At 32.7% G+C, this 24,858-nt stretch overlaps 1 protein-coding gene across 1 annotated transcript in view; it reads right to left on the bottom strand.

Moving 5' to 3' along the window:
* Window positions 1–15,078, bottom strand: part of LOC111064102 (ral guanine nucleotide dissociation stimulator-like 1) — a 54,357-nt gene extending 39,279 nt beyond the window's left edge. The window contains 1 exon segment of the mRNA XM_039425461.1: window positions 13,465–15,078. Within this exon segment, the coding sequence (XP_039281395.1) occupies window positions 13,465–13,647 (183 nt within the window). The 5' untranslated portion in view covers window positions 13,648–15,078.
* Between the last annotated feature and the right edge of the window lie 9,780 nt (window positions 15,079–24,858).

Raw genomic sequence — 24,858 nt, 5'->3', positions numbered from 1 at the left:
GTAAGGCTTTACATGCATGAAACTCAATACTCTCTTTTGAATAGAATGGAATGCGGGTTGAATTCAGAGAACAGCTTTTAATTAAAACTGTACTATCAAAAATAGAGGAGGAAATGGCTAGATAATAAAACAGGAAATTCTGAGCTGCAATCATTTTTGCTGGTTTAGATTACTGCTATCAGAAAGATAGTAAAGCCACAATTATAATGGTTCGTCAACAGATAGGAGAGGAGGATGAGGAGTGGGAGGAGGTAATAAAAAACATTGAAAATTAGTCATAATCGCAGAATAGTATGTTTTCCATAGATCTGTTTCGACTATATACAACAATATTACTTATTATCTATCTTGGATAATTTGGAAATAATGACCAGTGATTTATTTCTTACTTGGATGTTTCAAAGACAAGAGCAGGATATATCTCGAAAGAAGATTCAAAATTTGTACAATTTCAGCTATCATAGTTGAAGGTAATGGATAATAATAAACAAAGATGAAACCTAGAAGTAGAGTATGGGCAGCTAACTAAATTCAAACAAGAGATATTTTTCTATTGGGTTTTCGAAGGATTGTTAATGTTACGTAGATTTTTAAAATGTATGAATTCAGGGCTACTTTCTTGAATTTACTTTTCCTTTTTATATATACTATGTTTATTTATATTTTCTTTCATATGTATATTTTTTCATTCTTGTTTCATCTATTCATTTCTTCAATGAAATTTTTTATATTGAAAATTAATATCGATACTCACTGCCAGCACTCAAACTTCGGTTATGCAGGCAGCGCCAAACATGTTATTTTGTTTTGACAAAGTTGTTTTTCGTGTATATTTAAATATTGATGAATATGTTTTATTTCAACTTTGTATTGAGGATTAATATTTTTGTTGTGGCGAAATAAGATTTGATTGATTGATTTATAAAATAGAATTATAGTACCCTTTGAGATTAATAAAATAATTTGTATTCTTATTCTTTCATTTTATTAAGGGTACTATAAATATATTTTATAAATTACGTAGATTTGTTCATCATGAACTGAACATATTTTATAAATTTTTATAAGTAAACAATAGTGACAGGAAATCAAACCCTTAGAAAATGAAGCACAAAATTGAAGGATTTATTTTTTGTAATAAACCAAGAAATCTTACGTGTTATCGGATAAGCACGTTTAATGTCGGTCCCGACTGAAGTATGACAGTGGTAAGGCAGATTAAGGCTGTGCAAAGGCTTAGAATAAACTTTCTACTCGTGATATTTTTCAAAGTTTTCTGATTTGTATATCAAGCTATCAAAATGGAAAAGTATTCTCAGGAAATATTTTTATCCGATCATTACTTTTTGAGATATGAGCGACTGAAGTTTGAATTTTTGGGACAGAACATTTCAAATTCGGTACGATATAAATCCATGAGATTTAGAGGATGGATTCTTCATGGTATTGTTGATCTAGTAAAACAAAAATTTTCTGAAAATATCAACTTTTGGAAAAGTTATTCAATTCACCAAAAATAGCTCAACTAAAAGTTATTTTTGGTTATATTAAGTAAATTGAATGACTATCTTAAAAATGTATATTTTCAGAAAATTTTTGTTTTACCAGATCAACAATACCATGAAGAATCTATCCTCTAAATCTCATGGATTTATCTCTTACCGAATTTTAAATGTTCTGTCCCAAAAATGTAAACTTTAGGCGCTCATATCTCAAAAAGAAGTGATCAGAAAAAAATGTTTTCCTGAGAAAACTTTTTCATTTTGATAGCTGGATGATATACAAATCAAAAAACTTTGAAAAATATCACGAGTAAAAAGTTTATTTTTAGCCTTAGCACAGCCTTAAATTATTCACACGAGGTGGGACCTCGCAAGGGACTCCTCACCAGCAAAAGCAATACGAATTCACATTTTCTTTACAGCTTTCAGATTCTGATGTTTTTGAAAGATAGGGCATAATAAGAGATTACACAAACACGGCACATGGAAAATTTGAATGGAAGATCTACCATGGTTGAGCTTCAACTAACAAATTAATGAATTTTCACATAAGGCAGCCTTCATTGCCATAACAGAACGTTATTACTTTTCTAGCACTAAAAGAGAACACTTAATTGCTCATATACAGACGATTTTCATATAGGCTAACACATTATTATTTGATAAGCGATTGCAACAAATTGAGATCTTTTAATGGCATTACATAACGAAAACATAGCAGAAGGATTAGAATAGCACCCAAAAGCGAGAGGGAGAAAGAATAAGAGGGAGAGAGTGGGAGAGAGAGAGAGAGAGAGAAAGAGGGAGCAGACATTCTCTTCTTCCAGTACAGATATTGAGGACGGTATAGAATAGCATCCTGACAGGTATCACACTTGGTTGCTCTAAGTAATTGTCCACAACTGTTACTCAGTAACTAACAGACTAGAAGTTTAGTTCTAGACTCTAGACCCTTCGGTCTAGACATCTAGTTCTAGAGGATGATTAGAGTTTTTGAGAGGTTCTAGTATAACAACTATTGTTGGTCTCATAACTATGCTTAGGACGATAGGAAACTATATAATGTTGTCAATATTTGCAGTAGCAGAAGTCTTCGGGGTGAATTACAGCATTCAATTTGGATTTTCGTTTAATAATAGTTAATTCATAAGTATTTGAATAATTGCAATATCTCAGTATTTCCATCTGTATACTGGCTGGCCGCTATGGCTTCGTATAAAATGTGCGCTGCTATCCAGAGATTGTCAGTTTGGTGTAAGGGTAAGCATTCCTGACCGGCATTTAGGAGGTACTGGGTTCGATTCCCGGGCTGGCAAATAATTTTGAAATAGTAGGGCTCATCGAATTTCCATCTAGCTGTTTACCCTGTTGTCAATATTTGCAGTAGCAGAAGTCTTCGGGGTGAATTACAGCATTTAATTTGGATTTTCGTTTGATAATAATAATTAGGATACTATTGGTTTGATATTGCTGTAGTTTTTACGTGACAATGTTACTGGAAATAAGTTAAACATATTAGCTACCACAGTAATTTCAATTGCATGAATTTTGTTTCTATTATTGGGAAAATATTATAATACAAATATAAATAATAAGTTCTGTAATGTTGGATTATAAAACAGGATTAGTTTAATAAATTTAAATTTGTGCGGAATACATATATGTCAATATGTGGGAGAAAGAAATTTATAATCTTGATTTTGTGAAATGGAGATTTGATAATGAATGGGGTACATAAATAACATAATCCTATTATATTAAGCGAGCAATTTCTGTATATCTGTTTATATTTTTATATCTGGTTATCTGGGGCCCGTTTCACAAAGGTACAAGTAGGTTACAAGTCTTGTTGCCAACCATGGTTTTGGAGAACAGCTGATTACTAGCGTTTCACAAAAGCAGAATTGTAAACTTGTAGTTACAATGAATTTCTACAAGTTTACAAGTGATTTGCTTGTTACGAACAAGTGTTTCACAAAGATTTTCATTGTTGCCAACAATTTTTGTCGAAATTACTTGTTCGTAACTATGAAATTTCTACCGAAGTGGAAAGCTATGTAAAGGACAAGTGATCATTAAAATGATTTTGAATATTCAATAAATATTTCTAATAATCAAAAATGCCCTATATTCCTCTAAAATTAATTATTTTGGAAATATATGCATCAGGAAATTGAATTTAATAAATTTCCAAAATAGTTATTAATGTGTTACCTCATAGGTTATGTGTACTATAGTATATATACACAGTATATATAGTATACACTATATATAGTACATTCACTTTATATATATACAGAGTACATATACTGTGTAGGCTACAAATTCAGCAATAAATGAAGTAGACTGTACAAAAAACATTATATTGCTTTCAAATATTTTCAAAGTAATTATTGAAAAGTACAAGTAACCTTTATAAAGGATGAAAAAAAGGAAATCATCATGAAAATAGGTTATGTTTACTATTGAAGTACTTGTAGACTTGTAAAATTGTAAACTTGTAAACTTGTAGATCATAAATTTTTGTGAAACGTGAGTACTTGTAAACTTGTAACTACAAGTACTTGTTCGTAACCATGGTTGGTAACAATATTTGTAGCTTTGTGAAATAGGCCCCTGGTTATTTATGTTCAACGGATCTCGAAAACGGCTCTAACGATTTTCACGAAATTTGGAACATTGTAGGTTTATGATATAAAAATTCGATTGCACTAGGTATCATCCTTGGGATAACTCGCTAGACGACATTGAAAGGGTAATTCATCCTTGGCTGAAACAGCTGAGACTTTCGTCGTCTGTGGATAGTAAAAAGTGAGCGAGTGATTCTGTAGAAAATCAAAATATCGCATCCCCGAAATTCATAAGCTGACGTATAACAGCTGTAAAATATTGACAAGATCATTTTAGAGAATAAATTGTGTTCTGTTTATCAATAAATAAAAATAACGAGCTAAGCTCGGTGCCCCGATATTGGTAATTACTAATTACTATTATTATTACAAAATTATTATAATTAAATTTTATTATTTATCAAAATTTGGGAACAGAATAGTTTTGGGCTATGCCTGTTGTTCTATCCCGATCATATTCATATGATTTGTAATTGTATCAAATATAAATAAATAAATTAATTAAATTACTAGCAAATGATGGTTAACAATATTACTAGCATAATAATAAAAAGGTGAGTGAGGGGAACCTATTCCTGTTTCCATTCCATTACTTACAGATTTTTATTAAACAGTCATATAATTTTTTTATGCAATCAATAGATATATAACATTAAAAAAAAATTAAATTTTAAAAAATCATCATACATTTTTATTGAACAGTCATATAAAATGTTTTATGCAATCAATCAATATTGCATTATTGATTCAGTTTTAATTTGAATAAGGTTTACTTCATTACTTGTTATTTTTGATGTAATGTAAAATCCATTCCAACGCTAGTCAAGAAATCCTCATATCTATTCAATGAACCAAATTTATCTATTTGAACTACTTTTCATCAATACTGAATTATTCAATAGGCTACATTTATTGGTAATTCATTTTTAATCATGTAGAAACTTTTTCAAACATGTTTTCACTGAATACCAATTCTGAGCTCTCCTTATGATATTCTACTAAAATGAATAGTGAAATATGAGAGTATCGATTCATAATCCAAATTTAGCGTCGTCATGTCGCTGGAATCTGTTCACAATGCCAGTATCGCTATCACTATCATAGGCAGCAATTGTTTGCCGTTTCAATTTTGTAAACGAAGCGATGTATGCGAATCATCGCAGTTGAGTCTATTAATATTCATATGAGAGAAAGGTGACGATACTTTAATGTGACTGACTGCTATATTGAGCTGTTCGGCTCTCAATCAAATGCGACCCAACTGTCAACTGGCAGTCGACATCATACAACGAGACCAGCCAGAGAGAGAAAGCCATCAAATACAAAAGAGAGAAACTTCACACATGACCGAGCACATACGTGGGAACAATAAAAACAAGTTGATGCTCTTCATCGATTAACCCATCAATACGTCCTGGTGTGGGCGTAACTGACCAATCAGAAAATGTAGTTGCATTGTTTATGGAAACAATAATTTTTTTCATAGACGTCACGATTCACAGTAGCATATTTCAATCTATTCATATATCCTATCCATATTTGCGATATAAAGTCACACACTATCAATACGAATTCTATATTTTTGAAAATGCAGTATTATAATATGGCGGTTCTCAATTTATGCGTAGCTATTATTATAGTTAATCTATATTTAGATGATATTTCAGACACGATTCATGGTGATTTCAATCAATATAGTTGATGTTATATATTTCTAATTGAATATTTGTTTGTTTTTTGAAAGTCACACACTACCAATAAGAATTCTGTATTTTGAAAACGCAATATTATATGGCGGTTCTCAATTTATGCGTAGCTATTATTATAGTCATCTATATTTAGATGATATTTCAGACACGATTCATGGTGATTTCAATCAATATAGTTGATGATATATATTTTTAATTGAAGATTTGTTTGTTTTTTGAAAGTCACACACTATCAACACGAATTCTATATTTTGAAAATACAATATTATGTGATGATTCTCAATTTATACGTAACTATTATTACAGTTTATCTATATTTAGATGATATTTCAGATCCGATGTACTGTGATTTCAATCAATATAGTTGATGTTATATATTTTTAATTGAAGATTGTTTGTTTTTTGAAAGTCACGAATTCTATATTTTGAAAATACAATATTATGTGATGATTCTCAATTTATACGTAACTATTATTACAGTTTATCTATATTTAGATGATATTTCAGACCCCATTCACGGTGATTTCAATCAATATAGTTGATGTTATATATTTTTAATTGAAGATTTGTTTGTTTTTTGAAAGTCACAAACTATCAACAGGAATTCTATATTTTGAAAATAAAATATTATGTGATGATTCTCAATTTATACGTAGGCCTAACTATGATTACAGTTTATCTATATTTAGATGTTATTTCAGATCGATTCACTGTGATTTCAATCAATATAGTGGATGATATCTATTTTTAATTGAAGATTTGTTTGTTTTTTGAAGTGCAAATTGATACAAATGGAAATAAATTGGAAGTTGCATTTGTTCAAATGCTAATTATTGAATAATTATTATTAAACGAAAATCCCAATTAAATCACTCTGAAGACTTCTGCTGCTGCAAATATTGAGAACCGGTTTGCAGAAAGTCTTCGGGGTGATTTACAGCATTTAATTGGGATTTTAATAATCATTTTGTAAATTTATATTTTAATAAGCTATAGTAGCTTAACCTACATTTTTATTTGGACTGCATTATACATTATATGAAATGGGACAGTTTTGGGCATACTAATACTGTTGTGCCTTCTCATATAAGTGTATTAATTGTGAATGACTAGATAAATAAAATTTATTTAATAAATTATGATCATTATAAACCTTAGACCAGTTATAGAATAGACACGGTCCATTGTATATTCATACTGAAAGTCGATGAAGCCAACATCTACTGCCATATCACCATATCGTGACGTCAGCATCGGATAGAGAACAATGTAAACAAACTTTGCAGAAAAGTTTTCTATCCGATGCTAACGTCACGATATGGTGATATGGCAGTAGATGTTGGCTTCAGAGGCTAGACTTCCCAGCGTGTCTATTGTATAACTGGTCTAAGTTATAAACCATAGAACAGAAGCGTGTAACTTCATCCTGTATCTATGAAACTTAATAATAGAACGTGGGATGTACGAATTTGCGAATAAAATCTACCTCAAAACAAGACATCGAATAGTTTAGTATGGTTTATAGAAGGCAGTGACCTGTAAGGAAACTGAAGGGGAGTCACAGCAGTTGCGAATTTATAATCAGAGCTGCGTTTCCAGTGCTACGTAGATAGCGGCTCCGCCAACACATAATTGAGTAAACTTAGCTATGTAGGTACTGAGAACTAGAGATACAGTGCGTGGGATGAGGAAGAATCACTTGAGTCAGGGTTCACTAAATTGCAGAATAAGTGAGTGACATTCCGCTTGTGTATATGGGATGGAGTTTACCACGAAAACAATAAGCTACAGTTGAAAATATTTCTGTTTGTACTGTCAAGTACTAGCATAGAATAAACTATCTAGATTGAATTGTTATTTCTAGAATAGAAATATAGTTATAGACTAGAATTGATTGTTTATTCCATGGTATTAGCAGAGAAAACTACTATAATATAAACTACTATATTATTGTATAATGTATAGCTCAACCATATGCTGTATTCTGTGGTATTAGTAAATTGTAATAGCATCAGAGTTGGAGAGTGATCGATAGAGTTGCAGAAATATTCGTAAGTTCTAAAATGTTTCACATAGATAAACTGGCAAAAGAAGAATTTGTGATTATAGCTTGTTACCATCACTAGTTATAATTTGTGAACTAGTCTCTGAACATTTTGAAGTACAATTATTGTACAAAAAGCATGAATGAAACATCTATTCACACTGTCGATTGAACTACAATCGTACAAAAAGCATGAATAAAACATTTATTCACACATTCGATTGAGCTACAATCGTACAAAAGGCATGAATGAAACATTTATTCACACAGTCGATTGAACTACAATCGTACAAAAAGCATGAATGAAACATTTATTCACACATTAGATTGAGCTACAATCGTACAAAAGGCATGAATGAAACATTTATTCACACAGTCGATTGAACTACAATCGTACAAAAAGTATGAATGAAACATTTATGATGCTAGTAATATTATATAGAATGGAAGAAATCTTGAGAGTGGATTAAAACCACTGCATATCTTTCCAATTATATTTTTATTCAAATGGCAGAACTTCTTTGGGTTGCTATTTTTAAACTAGTACAGTACTTACAATACTGATTAGCCTACTAGCCTACGGTGAAATGTTCAACATACCAGTAATTTGGACTCAATCCTAAAAAACGAAATCAATCGATGCGACAGCAATCAACATACCTGTGAACAAAAAAGAAACAGTATAAAAATAACTGTAATTCTACTATATATCGAAGCCGAGCTATTGAATTTATAAAGTAACTCGCGCTTCGCGCTCAGCAGGGGGCTTCGCCCCCTGCACCCCCAATAGGGTGGGTTAGCAGCCTCCGCGCTCCGGCTGGGTGACGGGCTTCGCCCGCCCAATCGCCTTTTATGACTGTAAACATTTGCACATGAGCGGCTACCACTATTTACATGTGCATTCTGGTGTTGGTGGTTTTTGGTCACATGGTTATGATTTCTAAGTAAACTATCGTTTCAATCATGGAGTTTACATCCTTCCAAAATTTGAAAAATAATATATTGGTGAAAAAAATAACATTTTATTTTCAAAGAATGAGCTTGTATATTACTAATTGAAGTACAAATGTACTCATGGTGGTGTAATGAAAAGTAAGTCCAATCTACCAAAACAGTTAAAATAGTACTATGATAAAATCGTCGCTATTGAAAGTAAAAAATTAGATGATTAGGAAAACCCCAGCCAGCAATAATTTTCACGTCAGTATGAAAGTAGATGATTGAATCAAACTACCAATTACGAGACTTCAGTCAGAGAAAGCTTCTATAATATAATAGGCTGTATTCTGTGCTTCAGTTTGTTTCTTCAACACTATGACTTGCAGACACTATGCAGAAAATAGCGAATATTCGCCTACTGTACCTGCTTTCAGATCGTTCAGGATTCATTGAAAAAACACAATCATTAGCGATCCAAACACTTTCAAGTTAGTGGATAAATACTTCATATTCAACATGAATTATGCGAGTCATCATTATAATGTTAAAAACGTGACAAAAGTCCCAGTCCGTAATGGATCAAGGAATCAGATTTCAGTTGATGTTGATGCTTTTCAAATAATGAAGACTTCAATTTCAGTTGATGATGAGCTCTTCAAGAATCAAGATATATATATCTAGATGAGAAACACAACTTCAACGGATTCTCCTGCTGGCAGCGTAATCTATTGTATTCCACAACTTGAAATGATTCGGATTCCAAGTTAAATTACGTAGGATAATTACATTCCGACATCAACCTAGAACCAAGAAGTGAGAAGATGTCATCACAGAAGTTCTCACGTTCACTCCGAGCCTCTAATCTAACAAAGATGATTGTTAAAATTATTGTAAATGAAATTACTGGAGTTCCATTTTTAGAATCATTTGTACATGAATTTGATTCATTCAGAGAGAAATCCATAATGGAGAGTCACTATTTCAATTCAGCATGCTTTCTAAACTGCAACCTCATAAAGCTGGTCCAGTGGCTCTTGAGTTGATTTGAAGGTCGACCAGCTCATTTTCTCTGTGAATTTATATGAGAAAAAGTTGTTTTTGATTGATGATTTTTATGCTTGTATGAAAATATTAATACAAGATTTCCCTATATTATTCCAAAGCTTACATGGTGCTGGAAGACTGACTTACTGCATCATCCATTGAAACAAGGCATACTCCCTATTTTATTTCTATTTATTGATGAGAAAATTATTTACAATAATTAAGGAAAAGCGACATGAAGTGAGGGTTCAAGTTATATGTTAACTGAATAACGACTATTAGTCCAAATCTGAATAATGTTCCTAATTCTAATTTTCCGAATAGTTTCTATTTCTAGAGGATTTCATGATAAGATACCAACAAATTATCTAAATATTGTTTTTCTTCTTTTGGGCTACTTTTTAATATGAATAAAAATATAAGGGGCCTGTTTCATAAAAGTTACAAGTCCTGTAATACAGGAGAATCACCATTCTCATAGCCGATAAAATCAGCTGTTCCTGTATTACAGGACTTCTAAATTTTTATGAAACAGGCCCCTGAGTACCCTTTTTAAATTATTTCGTCACATGTTACTGCTACTTATTCCATTTTAAAGTGGTATTAAATATTGTTTATTGTATGATAGAGGAGAGATGAATAAAGTGAATCAAGGTTGATGATAAATGCATTTGATAAAACTTTGGACTGAGAAAACACCTATTTGATTAATCAAAAACTTGAGATCACTCTTGAAAATTGAATTAGTAGCCGAAACAAGTCGCGACGAAATAATTTTAAAAGGGTAAATTTATATCTGAATATTGTTTACTGTATGATAGAGTAGAGATGAGTAAAATAAATCAAGATTAATTAATGACAATAATTAATTTTTAACAATACTTTGGACTGAGAAAATACAATTTGATTAATCATAAACCTGAGAGTCTTATCACTGCATGATCACAATGATCTCATATTCAAACAATATAAAAAACGTTGTTAGAGACCAAACCCTTGTATCAATCCCTATAATATGAAACCTAAAAAGATCATCATAAATCAGATACAAGTTTCGAAGGAAATTCGAATACTGTAATTCGACAGGGACACTCATTTGTATTACGGCATACAACTAGTAATTATTAGGAAAAAATACAAACAAATAATATTTTCATACTTTCTAATTGACGATCAGAAGCATGCCGCTCTATTGACAAAAACCATTGACATACTAACAAGAAGTAATAAGCTGATTGGCATTAGTCACGTTCATGAAAGTAACTAATTTACTTTGGAAATATTTCTCGCTCTTTATAGTAACCGTACAGATAACGTCAGTTTTACGATGAAGAAAAACACTTCCTGGACGCGTCTTGAACGATGCCTTCAAAAACATTGAAATTACCATTGGAAAATCCAAGACCTTGGATGGAAATAAAGCTACTATGTTCAACTAATCGCGTTGGACAGCAATTATTCTGACATTGATAACAATGATTGAAATAGAATCGCATCCCTATTCTTGGGGAGGATAGAGAAAACATGAGAAAATATTTGATACTGAAAGAAAATTATATTTTGATACAATATATTTCTTCTCTTGTCCTCATTCTACTAACTTGAACTGTTGATATTAATTATAATAAATTTTGATGTTGCTTTCCATGACGAAACACTATATAATAACTCTGTTGTAGTTCTGACACTGTGTTACTTGTAAATATTTGAAAAACTTCTAATAATATTGAGGTCTCAATACTCCAAGAAAAGTAAGTGTTTTTCAAATATTTACAAGTAACACAGTGTCAGAACTACAACAGAGTTAATAAATTTTGTTGTTATCTTACACTTTTATAGTATCTAGCTACTCCTTGTACGCTGAGGATGTGGCTCAGTGCCACAAAACGTGTCCAACAAGCAACAAAATCGTGAGTACAGTTGTAAAAGTGCAAGATAATAACACAATTTATCATAAGAAGATATTTCTCTTAGATATTAATTATATCTTGATATTTGAGAGAAGAATGATGATACATGAGTTTGTAATGGATATTTCCAATGACAATTTTCGACACCTTGGTCCTTTACAGGAGATAGATTTGAAAACTGGTTTGGATAAATTATCATAAAAAATAGCGGATTTGGATTTCCTTATCCAGTTGCAATATTTGTTTGGTGAAACCAATTTGTTAGAAAAACAAATTTCTGAGTTATGTATATTAGATTCTCGTAGCAAGATATTCATTGTTGGAAAATAGTATCCGAAATCAGTTCTTCTGTTTCAAACTTCAACTATAGATATTTAATGAAGTCAATTACGATGTTAGGCAACTATAAATAGTTGGATCAATAATTAAAGCCAGCTGAGATTCTATTTTTAAATCCACATGTAACAGCTGGTTAGATAAGAGAAACACATTTCAAGGTTTGCGCTCAAGGACTAAAGGAAATGACAGTTTTAGATAATGAACTTCGCAGTGTTGTACAATTGTAAATTATTTCATTCTCGTCATTATTTCTATTCCCACAAGACAAGTACAGAAATTCAAATAGTGTGGTACGCAATATGATGGTACCTCGTTTTGTTAGAAGATGCGATAGTACCTTACCGGCAGGAGGAAGTTTCTTACTAATTTATGTAAAATATGAGGGCCGACAACTCTCTCCAGTTTCTTGCCCCAGACAAGAAACCTGATTCCGAAACAAAAAATTTGGAAGTTCTTTGTATGAAGATAAACACCTGATATTTGACATCCTGTATGCTGAACATTTGGGAATTCAACTTATAGGCAATTCTATACTCACTGCTTATAGGTGATTTAATTTCAGATCATTAGAGCAATTTTCTTCTATTAAGCGAAAGAAAACCAGTACTAATTTTGCGCTTCTTACAACCAATTTCGTCAAGTTGATTTGAAAAATGTATATAAAAATATTCCATTGTTGTTTACACTTTTATCAAGGATAAATCTCCGACCCTATTTGCTCAATACTGTGTTTGAAATGTAAGGCATTACAATTTACCTTTAATACTCAATCCCATTTCTGATTTCAACAACTGAATCTTTACTAATCGTCATCATTCTTTTAGCTTATTCCAGGATAAGTTGAAGCCATTTTTCTGTTTATTATTATTTTGTGAGACCATCTATTGATCTATTCAAACATTCAATAGGCATTTCTCCTCTAGTCCGGAATTTCACTAGTATGAGCCCGGACGAGCCTGTCCTGTCAATTAGCAAGACAATCAATCCTGTCGGATTAGCAAGACCATTTATTTCGATTTGATCTAAAATACTAGACTCTTGATTATTTACATGGAACATAGTACAGAATTAGATTAGATTCTATAGGATCTTGAGATCATGATGTAGTAGGATAGGTATAATAGGAAGTAATGGTACAATAGGGTAACTTATATAACTAAGGTTATATACATAGAGTATGAGCTGAGTAGTCTCTATACTGAGATGTTTATGTTCTACAATAATTTGGCTCAATTTTTACAGGATATATTTTATTGGTTTTTGTAATGTTACAAGGATTAAATAATTAATAAATTGAAGCAACGTGAGTTTTGCAAATGGAAACCAGACGATTGTTCGACTACATACCTTGACATACCAAGTGGACATGGAGTTGGGCTGCAGAGCCGCCCCCGTGCAGGGGCAGTGAAAGAGGAAGCCGCGGATGCTTCCGCCGCCCCCGGAAGAGGCGGACCTGCCGCCCCGGGCAGGCGGAGTGGCCAGGTCAACCTCGGCGGTCGCTTTCGGGTGAATGTAGCTGGTCCACAGCATGTTTCACAACACTTTTCACACGACACAACACAACCAATCAACCCAGCAGCCATGATAGACTGCTGCTTGTGCAGCCGGTAAAGCAAACAACACTATTGACAACTGATGATTCAGATCCCATTCTTTCTAGAGCACAGTCGGTGAACACAAATAAGTCGCAAATTTTAACACATGAAACAATTTACGGTGGAGAGAACTAGTAGAAATTGAATATTAGATGTACGATAGGACTATGTATGGTTTTTCTAATTCAATGGCACAATACTTCACTCAACAGACATCAGAGGTAGATTTCAGTAATACAGAGCCATCAACAAAGAATGTGTAGGATAATATTATTTCCTCTATATTACTGTAGAAACAATTGACCACGAATTACAGTTCAAGAACGAATAACAGTAGAAATCGAATATCAGATGGTACGCTATGTATGGTGCTTCTAATTCAATGGTCCAATCCTTCACTCAATAAACATCAGACGTAGATTTCAGTACTGTAATACAAAGCCAACAACAAAGAATGTGTAGATAACATTGCATTTATATTATTGTATAAACCATTGACGTTGAATAATAGTTCAAGAATCTATCAAAAGGACCGAGATATCTTCAAATTCAAATTTATGTGTGTAGGCCTAAACACTGGAAGCTCCTATTTTCACAGTAAAAACTATTTCTTTGGAAAAACTCCTTATCTATCAGCAATAGTCCAAATTATGCAATCAAACCCAATATCTGAGCAGCACAGAACTCATCTGGCATCGAGTTTCAGCAAAGTAACACTACTTGAAACATAATATTATACCAAAACCACTCTTTGTTATCAGTTTAGTTCAAATAAATCATGTTTATCTTCAAATGAATAGGATATTTAGTTTGAGGGTGGATTGCATTTCTTATCCTTATCAAAGCGAACTACAACGAAACTTCCCACAATGCTGTAATCAACAGTCTGCTATTGCATCATGAGAACCTGATAACAATTTGGAAGTATAGTTAGAATTTTCACTGAGATTCATACAATGGAGGATCGATTGACAGTTTTGTAAAATTGCTCAAATTTCTTTAAAAGTAGGTGTTTTAATGAATGACTGATATGTTTTTGAAAAATCACTTATTCATCAATTTTACTGAAGTGAAGAAAACCACTTGATGAAATACAACTTTTGACGCTTTTCCAAAGTTTTAAACACTGTACTAAAAAAATGAAACAAACCCGGCACTTTACTGTTGAGCTACACAAAAATTGCCTTGTACGCGCTAATATTCTGGTTCTAGATGCACAACTTCACAACTCAACCAGATCAGTTCTGAAATCGGAAAATCACGAGATGGACTTCAATTTCGATCTACTGGAAATCCGGAAATCGCGCGACGGAACAACAAGATCGACGCCCTACAAATCCGGCTACCACAACTAGACTGAATCGAAGCGACGGCCGCGCTTGATAAGCGCCAATGAATGACGTCACAAATAGCCGCCTCCACCCCGCCCCCAACCATCTGATGAGTCGTGCAAACAACACGAGTTGTTCGCTACACGCAGGCGCACTTACTCATGCATTTGACAAGTACTGAGAGTGACTAAGTGAACAAGGTCGATATTTAAATTACCCGATGTTACTTTCGCAGGTACTTCCTTCTAATCTTTTCGAATCTACAACTTAATCGAATTCTTCCCTATCTCAGCTATGTCATTTTGCAGCTAAGATTAAGAAGTCGACGAACAGATGTAAAACAACCTTTGGAGTAAACTCTACCAATTTCTCCTCTCATTTTTGGATATAGGCATTCTTCAAATTCATGATCCATGTCATTTTGAGGGGGAAATACTCTGAAACGTTGTACTCATGCTGTACTTGGAATATGACAGTCTATTATGAAATGTAATTATTCAATGAACATTGTTTACACTCGAATTTTCAATACATTGAAATTGTCAGTAAATTTGTTCACACTTGCATTTTCAATACATGTCGTGCCTAACTCGTGTCATCCATCATTACATCCAATACCTCCCATTTCTTTTGGAAATATAAAATAATATTTTATATCTTTCTTTTTATTTTGTATTATGTTTGTTTGTGAAATAAATGAATTGATTGATTTGATATATTTTTACCTTATTGATTGAATAATAGTCAGGTATTATCAATAAATTGAGAGTAGGACAATTGATGATAATGAACTGTTGGGAATGGAAAAAATGCCTACTAGCCTATAGCCTAATACTGTATCTGATATTGAATCATGACTTTCTATAATATTAAACAATCTAGAATATTTCTCTTTAATTACACATATTTTAATCGCATAGGCTACTTTTTTAAAACAAAATCTCAAGTTGTACTTCAATTAATCTACCAAAGAGTCATGGATTGGATTGAATTGATTACCAAAAATCATAATTCATATAATTGCCAAAGTATACAATACAAATAGACATTGATTGTAACTTGAGTATAACAATATTATCAATGTAATATTTGGCACTGCCAAAATAAGATTCCTTGTGTGTTGGCAGATTAATGAAGAGATATGAAAGTTGATCAAGATTTAGAATAGATTTCACTTCCTTTAATCATTCCAAGAATCTTGTTCAGAGCATTCTACTCAAATCTGATATGGAAATTTCCAAAATTGACGAGAAGATCTTCGAAGAGGAAAGTTGAGGAAATTTTGTATGGAATTGTTCCAGGAACTGCACAACAAATTTGATTGTAGCGTGCAGACCGCAATGTTGTGGGAGGAAAGACGACTAAGTTAGCGCAATATTGCGTCGTAGGAGTTGACAATTCCCACAAAACATCAAGCTCAATCAATACAGAAATTTCACAACTTGGTTATTTACCATCTTCAAAGTACTTCATGAATTCATTGCACTTATTAGTGAAAAAGAGGATAAAATGTGTGTTCACAAATTATGCAAGTGTTTTTCTACACAGAACCTAGAGCAAAGTTCAAGGTTTATCTAACCTTAAGACTGTGCAAAGGCTAAAAATAAACTTTCTACTCGTGATATTTTTCAAAGTTTTTTGATTTGTATATCATTAAGCGATCGATATGAAAAAGTTTTCTCAGGAAAACATTTTTTTCCGATCATTACTTTTTGAGATATGAGCGCCTAAAGTTTGAATTTTTGTGACAGAACATTTCAAACTCGGTAAGCGATAAATCCATGAAATTTAGAGGATTCTTCATAGTATTGTTGATCTAGTAAAACAAAAATTTACTGAAAATATCAATTTTTAACATAGTTATTCAATTTACTAAAAATAACCAAAAATAGCTTTTAGTTGAGTTATTTTTGGTAAATTGAATAACTTTTTTCAAAAATTGATATTTTCAGTAAATTTTTGTTTTACTAGATCAACTATACCATGAAGAATCCATCCTCTAAATCTCATGGAGTTATCTCTTACCGAATTTGAAATGTTATGTCCCAAAAATTCAAACTTCAGGCACTCATATCTAAAAAGTAATGATCGGGAAAAAATTTTTTCCTGAGAAAACTTTTTCATTTTGATAGCTTGATGATATGCAAATCGAAGAACTTTGAAAAACATCACGAGTAGAAAGTTTGTTTTTAGCCTTTGCACAACCTTAACAAAGTTTAAGGTTTCTCTAAGCTAAATAATGTTCAAGGTTTTAATAACCTTAACAAGCCACAGATACAAGCCTGTCTGTAGTTCTAGCTTACCTGTCGGAGATAAACTTACAGTGGCTCATCTACACAGAATCGTGTGCAGTATCTGATATAATAATTATCAAGGAGTTGATAGAGGAGGGAAGACAATTAAATTAAATTGGAGGCAAATTGGAATATGAGCGCTACATGATGTTGCGCCGGTAACCTAAGATGAGTTATTGATTATGGTGCTACGGTGCTACGGCAGAGTATATCGGGTGTTGACTTGAAATGATGAAAAAATGAAATGAGACTATAACCAATGAGTAAAGAAACAACGTTTTTATAGTAGCTTATTTCCCTATTTTGTGCTATAACCATGAAACCCTTCATTCCACACAGTAATTATCTATACTGGACGCTCCACTTTTCTGCCAGAGTTACGAAAATAAATACATTGGAATTTTCTTTCACGGGAAATTATGTTGAAATGTTATGTTTGTGTTTGATGTTATGATTTAATCCTAGACGTTAGCTTCAACGACACTAACATTATAATTTCAAACAATAAAAGTTCTTCAATTGGAACAGAATGTGATTCAAATATCAATATCAGCATAAAAACGACAAAACATCTAAGATTGGAGTTTTCTTTCACAGGAAATTATTTTGAAATTTCATGTTTATGTTTGATGTTATGGTCAAATCATAGACGTGATAGATATTTCGAACAAAGACACAACCATTATATATAATTTATAATTATAATTTATATTATTATATTATATAATTTATATTATAATTTAAACCAATAAAAGTTCTTCAATTGGAACAGAATGTGATTCAAATATCAATATTGGCATAAAAAACGACAAAATATCTAAGACTGCCAACTCTTATACCAGCAGGATTCTTATATTATATATTATATGAATAGACTTTCAAACCTATGACAGTCACTGTAAACGTTTAGTAGACAAAATTACAATTGCTTTATTCTTTTTGTGTAGTTGAGAAGTTGATATTGTGGTAATTATTCATATTGAATGAAAAAGACTAAGAAATTGTCAAAAACCACAGATTTTGAAATTCTTCATAACAGCACCCTCGGGTTTGTCAATGTTGCTTTCCTTCTATAGTTCCACTATGAACTCATCTTTCACAAAAAAATATTTTTTTCAGAATACAAATGAACCAAAAATCTGTGGTTTTTGACAATTTCTTAGTCTTTTTCATTCAATTGCTTTATTACTAGATAATAATTGCAATTACTAGATACTAGAACATAGATTAGCGACCCTCTAATTTCAGGTTTCATCAGTATTCTAAAAAAAAACATTTTTTTATGTGACAGTTGTGTTCATACTATAGAAGGAAAGCAACATCGACAAAACTGAGAGTGCTGTTATGAAGACTTTCAAAGGCTTTTAGTTGCAGGATTCGGTCTTTAATGAGGAAATTGAAAGGAAAAGGAATTGCCATAAAGAAACGCATATTAGTTTACAAGAAGAAAGCTACTGTTTTGCAGCAAAATCTGATTATGAAACGTATTTCCCAATGAAGAAATTCCCATTGGAGCTCTCAGAGTTAAATAGGGTACTTCCTGTTCAAGAGAATCGATCGACCCCCGAAAGTAAACAAATGGAAACTAGATAAATATTATCACTGCCGGGCAATGTCCTGTAATATCGGGTGAGAGAGTGTCAAGAGGAGAGAGAAAAACATGTAAAGAGTAGAAGAAAGGAGAGAGAAAAACATGTAAAGAAAGAGCAAAGTGGCCGTTTGGCGGATCGCTATTGTCGCCTTTACAAAGGACCGACCAATTGCTCAATGGCTTATTTTCGCCGCTATCCATTCACACACTAGTCCCATCTATCTATATCACGGCTAAGAGAAAAACCCACCAGAGTATTTGCTCTCATGAGAAAACTCTCTCCTTTGATTGTGTCACATCCGGGAGAAGGAAAAAGAAAAGTGTTGTTTGTTGTTTCTAGAAAGGGTTGAGGAAAATGGTTTCAGTACTCCATCTCTTTGGATCATCCAATTCTCTGAGGTTGAAATCAATACTCCTTGAAGATTTGAAGGAGAATGAACCACGGAGATTGTACAGTAATGACAACAAAAGAACTTTTCCTCCAGCAACTGTCTAAAGTACTTACTTTACTCCCTGAAACCTAATACTAAAGTGTCACTTTTTCGCTCTCGGTAGCAAAAAACAGAAAAACTCCCTAGGGAGTAAAAGTGACTCCATTTAAATAACATGGGGAGCATCTCTATTTTAAAAACTTACATTGTAATAGGTTAGAAGGTCTAAGCTCAGATGAGAAAGCATAATAGAGGTGTCTGTCATTGAGTCAACTGAATTCAATACCACAACCAGAAATTTGATCAACTCATGAAATATATGTTTGTATGATAATTATTATATTCTTAATATTAGTAGACGATAAAAATTTATACCATTTTTAAAATATTTTATTCTATTCAAAATACCAGCCAACAAATATTTTTGATCTGCAATTCAAATCTGAACCGCGTGATCTGGTGTCAGCCATTTTTGGTAGCTGCTCAGCTGATATAATTGTTACAACTTTTGCTGATAGATAGCGCAATCGGCAGTGCCAATCAGACGACCGGTTTTTAGGTTTTAGATTTAGGTTATGTTGTAGGAATCATTGTCACCAATACGTAAGTTATTAGAATGATTTTATTTGCAGTTTCTATAAAAAAATGTAGATGGAGGAAAAATGTTGTGTACATCACGAGCGAAAAATACTTTTTCTCCCTCAGGAAAATTGCTGCCCTCGGCTTTGCCTCGGGCTTCAAACTTTTTCCCACAGGGAGAAAAAGTCGTACTTTTCACTCTAGATATACAAATAACTATTATCTCACCTAGGAAAAAAACTTCTAGGTTTTCCTCCCAGCTACAACTGGAAAATGCATTAATTGGATTCAAATAAAACGTCTAGAAATTGTTACAGCCACTAATTTATTAAATAATTATAAGACTAGTTTTAGTCCATTCATAAACACCATTACCAATCTCAAGTAAATAGTTGTGTTTATTGGAGATTGATAATGATGTAAACAGTGGTATTATTTATTTATGTTATTCAATCATTCATAATTATGTGGTTGATAATCGTGAAGTTAACGTAGCTATAGTGAGGTCCACGTTATAATGGTAGTGGAGAAAGATAGGTGATATCCCAACATCACCTTCACTACAACACAGCAAGTTAATATATGGTACTGATTTCTAATCTGTATGGATTTTATTTTAAGAAATACCCCATTACCAATGTATTCTAGGTACCTTGCCATTACCTAGCTCTAGGAAATATATATTTCTCACGAACCAGACAGATGAGTTAGTGAATCACTATAATGATAAGGATATTTTACAAAACTTTTGAATTTTATGTAATTATTATTGAACGAAAATACAAATTAAATGCTGTTAGTCACACCGAAGACTTCTGCTGCTGCAAGTAATGACAACAGGGTAAACAATCTAGATGGAAATTCGATGAGTGCTACTATTTCTAGGCTGAAAAAAAATGTAGCGCTCATCGAATTTCCATCTAGCTGTTGTCAATATTAATATCTGTTAACCCTGTTGTCAATATTAGCAGTAGCAGAAGTCTTCAGGGTGATTAATTTAATTTGTATTTTCGTTTAATATAGCCTAATTCTATCAATTCATTAGCATTTGAATAAATGCAATATCTTAGTAATTTTCATCTCAATTTTACATATTAAAAATTATTATACATTTACATTCTAGTGTAGTTTTCACAAAATAAATAGATAAAATTATGGACAAAAAATTACTAAAGGAATTCTGGAGTTTTAAACCTACTTTGATCGCATACATCAGCAATAAAACAACTCAGATTAAACAGTTTTCTTACTTGATAGAGTCTCCATTCACTTAAACTTACCGAATATTGTTTATGGAAATATTCAAATTTTTACAAAATATCCATCAAGAATGTTGCAGAATGTAAGTAGTAACCTCAATGTCCAACGAAATGCTCAGTACAACAACTATTGAATCCCACTAAATATTGCATCACAGCTTCATTGCACTGAAGATGTGAGAGATAACAATGCTCCAACGATATAACAATACAAGCATCTTGCTTGTAGACCGCGAAGTAGCGGTACACAGTGGTATTACCACAAATGGGGTCACATACTTTACTTTTCACTTATTCCGTTTCCATCTCCATGTAATGAGTTCATTTTCTGTAAATTCGAAATGGTTATACCAGAATGAAATTGAGATTCTATCAACACTACACTCTAACTTTCTAGAGATTGATAGACTTTTAATATGAAATGAGAATCAACGATGACATGTTCGAGAGAAAATCATGTACAAACGAAAATATCAATGAAGAACAAGCTGATAGATGTAAGTTTAGTTGGTTACTGCTTGGGGAGACAAGAGACATACACTCAAGAGCAACAAACTATACTCTGTACAAAGTTACTTCTTACTTGGGATGAACATGCGCAGCAGAGGAGGCATACAACGGTAGAGAAACAACGGCGGCTATGTTGCAGTTTTGAACCGGCCACGCGGCCAGCGTTCTTCAATTTCCAGTGAGTATTCAAGCGCTCATGATACGCATACGGATGTTTCCTCTCTGGAAGCACTCAGTCGACTAGTGTCGATATGTCATCTATTTTTTATAGTGTTTTGGGAAATGTCATTCTTGATTCAAGAAAAACGAGCATGTGCTGAATGAAAAAAACCGAATTTAGTATTTTTACCATAAATGTTGGATCACTTTGAAGAATAATGCCATTTCGGCTTCCATGAGTACTACGTTTGTCTTCATTTATTTTCAATTAAGGTGAACATGTTATACACTATACTGGCAACATTCAAATTATGTTGATCATGGGAGATCATAATAATTTATTGTCGATATAAAAAACACTATGCACGATTAAGTTTGTAGCATGAATGTTGATGTTGTGGAACTTTTCCATAATTGAGGAGACTTGAAACGTTGTCAAAAATCCACTTTAATTATTTAATTTAAATTATTTATTATTTATTTATTTTACTTTAATTAAAGTGGATTTTTGACAACGTTTTAAGTCTATTCAATTATATGCAAGATAATGAGAATGTTTCCCTCAGTTGAAATTTTCTCGAAGAAGAAATCCCAGGATGCGCCAGGTCCTAGGATAGCTATGATCTAAACGAATTCAAGCTACTCAAATTTATATTTGAAAATTGGAACAATGAAAAGTATTACACTATAGGCACCCTGTCTAGTGATGGTAATCACTTGGACGTTGTATAAATTAGAGACTTGGTTAAAGTAAATTCGTATGGCTTTTGTTGGTGGGGAGTCCCTTGCGGGAAGGTCCCACCGCCTGAATATATAATTTAAGCCGTCAATGGGCCTTACGACTGTCATACTTCAGCCGGGACCGACAGTTTAACGTGCCCATCCGATAACACGGGAGAGACTTGGTTACATCAGTTGAAAGTGAAGTCTTTCTTGAAGAAGAAATCCCAGGATGCCCCAGGTCCCAGGATAGTTATGATCCAAACGAACTCAAGCTACTCAAATTTATATTTGAAAATTGGAACAATGAAAGGTACCATCACTAGCTGCCTAGTGATGGTAATCACTTGGACTTGGACGTTGTATAAATTAGAGACTTGGTTACAGGTTACAGTAGAACGTTGACAATACTGTCCACAACAATGAACACAAGGCGTACAATGTTCAATGGCTGTCACGATGGCACTGTATTATTACATGGTCGGAGAGCGCTCAACCATATCATTGTAGAGGACTTATCAAAGCCGTTATAAACAGACGGCGACGGTCAGCTGTTTGTGACAAACCACTAGAAAGCCAATTCAAGTGACATACTGGGCGCTATTATATTAATCAACACAATGGACATTATTGATCCAGTCAGGAGAACAAGCGAACAAGGTTGGGTAACAGACTCCTCAGTGTTCAAGAGACCTTTTATTCAAAATTAATAACACCTTCAATTAGCTATGGATTTAAAAGAATTGAGATTAGAAGTTAGATTTGATAATACACTCAGAAGTGTGAATAGATGATGACATAAAACATGAAAAAGTGATCAAACATATGGTCTAGATATGCCTAACAATGAAAAACGCCGACAGTGTAAAACAGAAAATGAGACTATATAGAGATCTGTATATTGATCACATATTTTAAATATGTATAATAATTCACCTGCTATTACAAGGATAACCATATTTGGCAAGGTTTCTTACTTCCTTTCTCTTTCCAGCACACCACACCATTCAGCAAATAGTATTTTTTATTGTGTTTTTCTCATTCTAGTCCTAACTGTCTTTATAGTGAGGTACCACAATTTGGACTAAATTTATTATTAACAACCTCTTTTATATGTATAAATATGATTGTAATAGTACTTTTATGAGTTTTGTGTGTTAAAATAAATAGATGATTTGAAAAAAATCAATGGAAGGAGATATTTCAGTTAGTATAAGGAGAGTAACTATAGTCTAGTAAAAATATTGAATAATAATACTAATATAATACTAATATATAATAATAATAATATTAATAATACTAATATTATAATACTAGTAAAAATATTGGAAACAATTTTGATGGATCTTGGGCGATCCCAAATGGAAGTGGGAGTTCAAAAGTCACAAAGCTCCCAATCAATAATTTGCCAAAATTCAACCGGAAAATCAAATTTTGTGTTATCATTGTTTTCCATCACATCTATAGTTGTTCTTAATTTACTTTTATTTTACATTTTAATGGGGATGACATTCCCATAGCACAAACATAGTCTTCTACTGAAGTCAGAAGACTCCACCCTACATCAACAATTATCTGGAAATCAGCCTCTTTACTGTCCAATTGTCTAATCATCAGCTTTAACCGAATTCTCACTCCTCTATAACTAAATACTGCACCCTCCGTCTCACATACATTCGTCTTCAAGTCAATGCAAACGTCCAAACCACATCATCTTCGCCCCTTGCATCTAATTATCCAGTGGAAAAGACTTCTATAAATGCCCCGCACTTTCATTTTTAATATCAATTATTTTCACTCTCTTTACCTGTCTCTTTAAAATTGGCAAGGACCCAGGATTCATTCACAGCCAAGCTACATAGTTGGCCTCAAAGTAAAGCCTTTAACAACAACTTACTTGAACAGTAATTCACTCTTTATTTCACAATTTATCTTTTTTATTTTAAAGTACCTACACCTATCCTACTCCAGCGCAGCCATCCAAAATGCATATATGTGGGCTATTTTCAAATTTAGCCCCAACACTTCGCAAGCTTAATCCCCGATACCCATCTTGAAATTTTATTTCCTAAATTATATTTATTTAATTTATATTTATGTATATTCTGGGGGCTATTCTCAAATTAAGCCCAATCACTTCGCAAGCTCAATCCCAGATACCCATCTTGAATCTCACTTCTTGTTTCATTCCACAGTTTCATCGTTTCCTCTAATAGGTACATCGTTTCCTTTGTTACACTCATTTTTTGTTACATAGGTGTCTCTAAGCTGT

This window comes from Nilaparvata lugens, chromosome 3, assembly GCF_014356525.2.
Source record: "Nilaparvata lugens isolate BPH chromosome 3, ASM1435652v1, whole genome shotgun sequence".
NCBI classification, from domain to species: Eukaryota; Metazoa; Arthropoda; class Insecta; order Hemiptera; family Delphacidae; genus Nilaparvata; species Nilaparvata lugens.
This window is presented reverse-complemented; position numbering and strand designations above follow the sequence as displayed.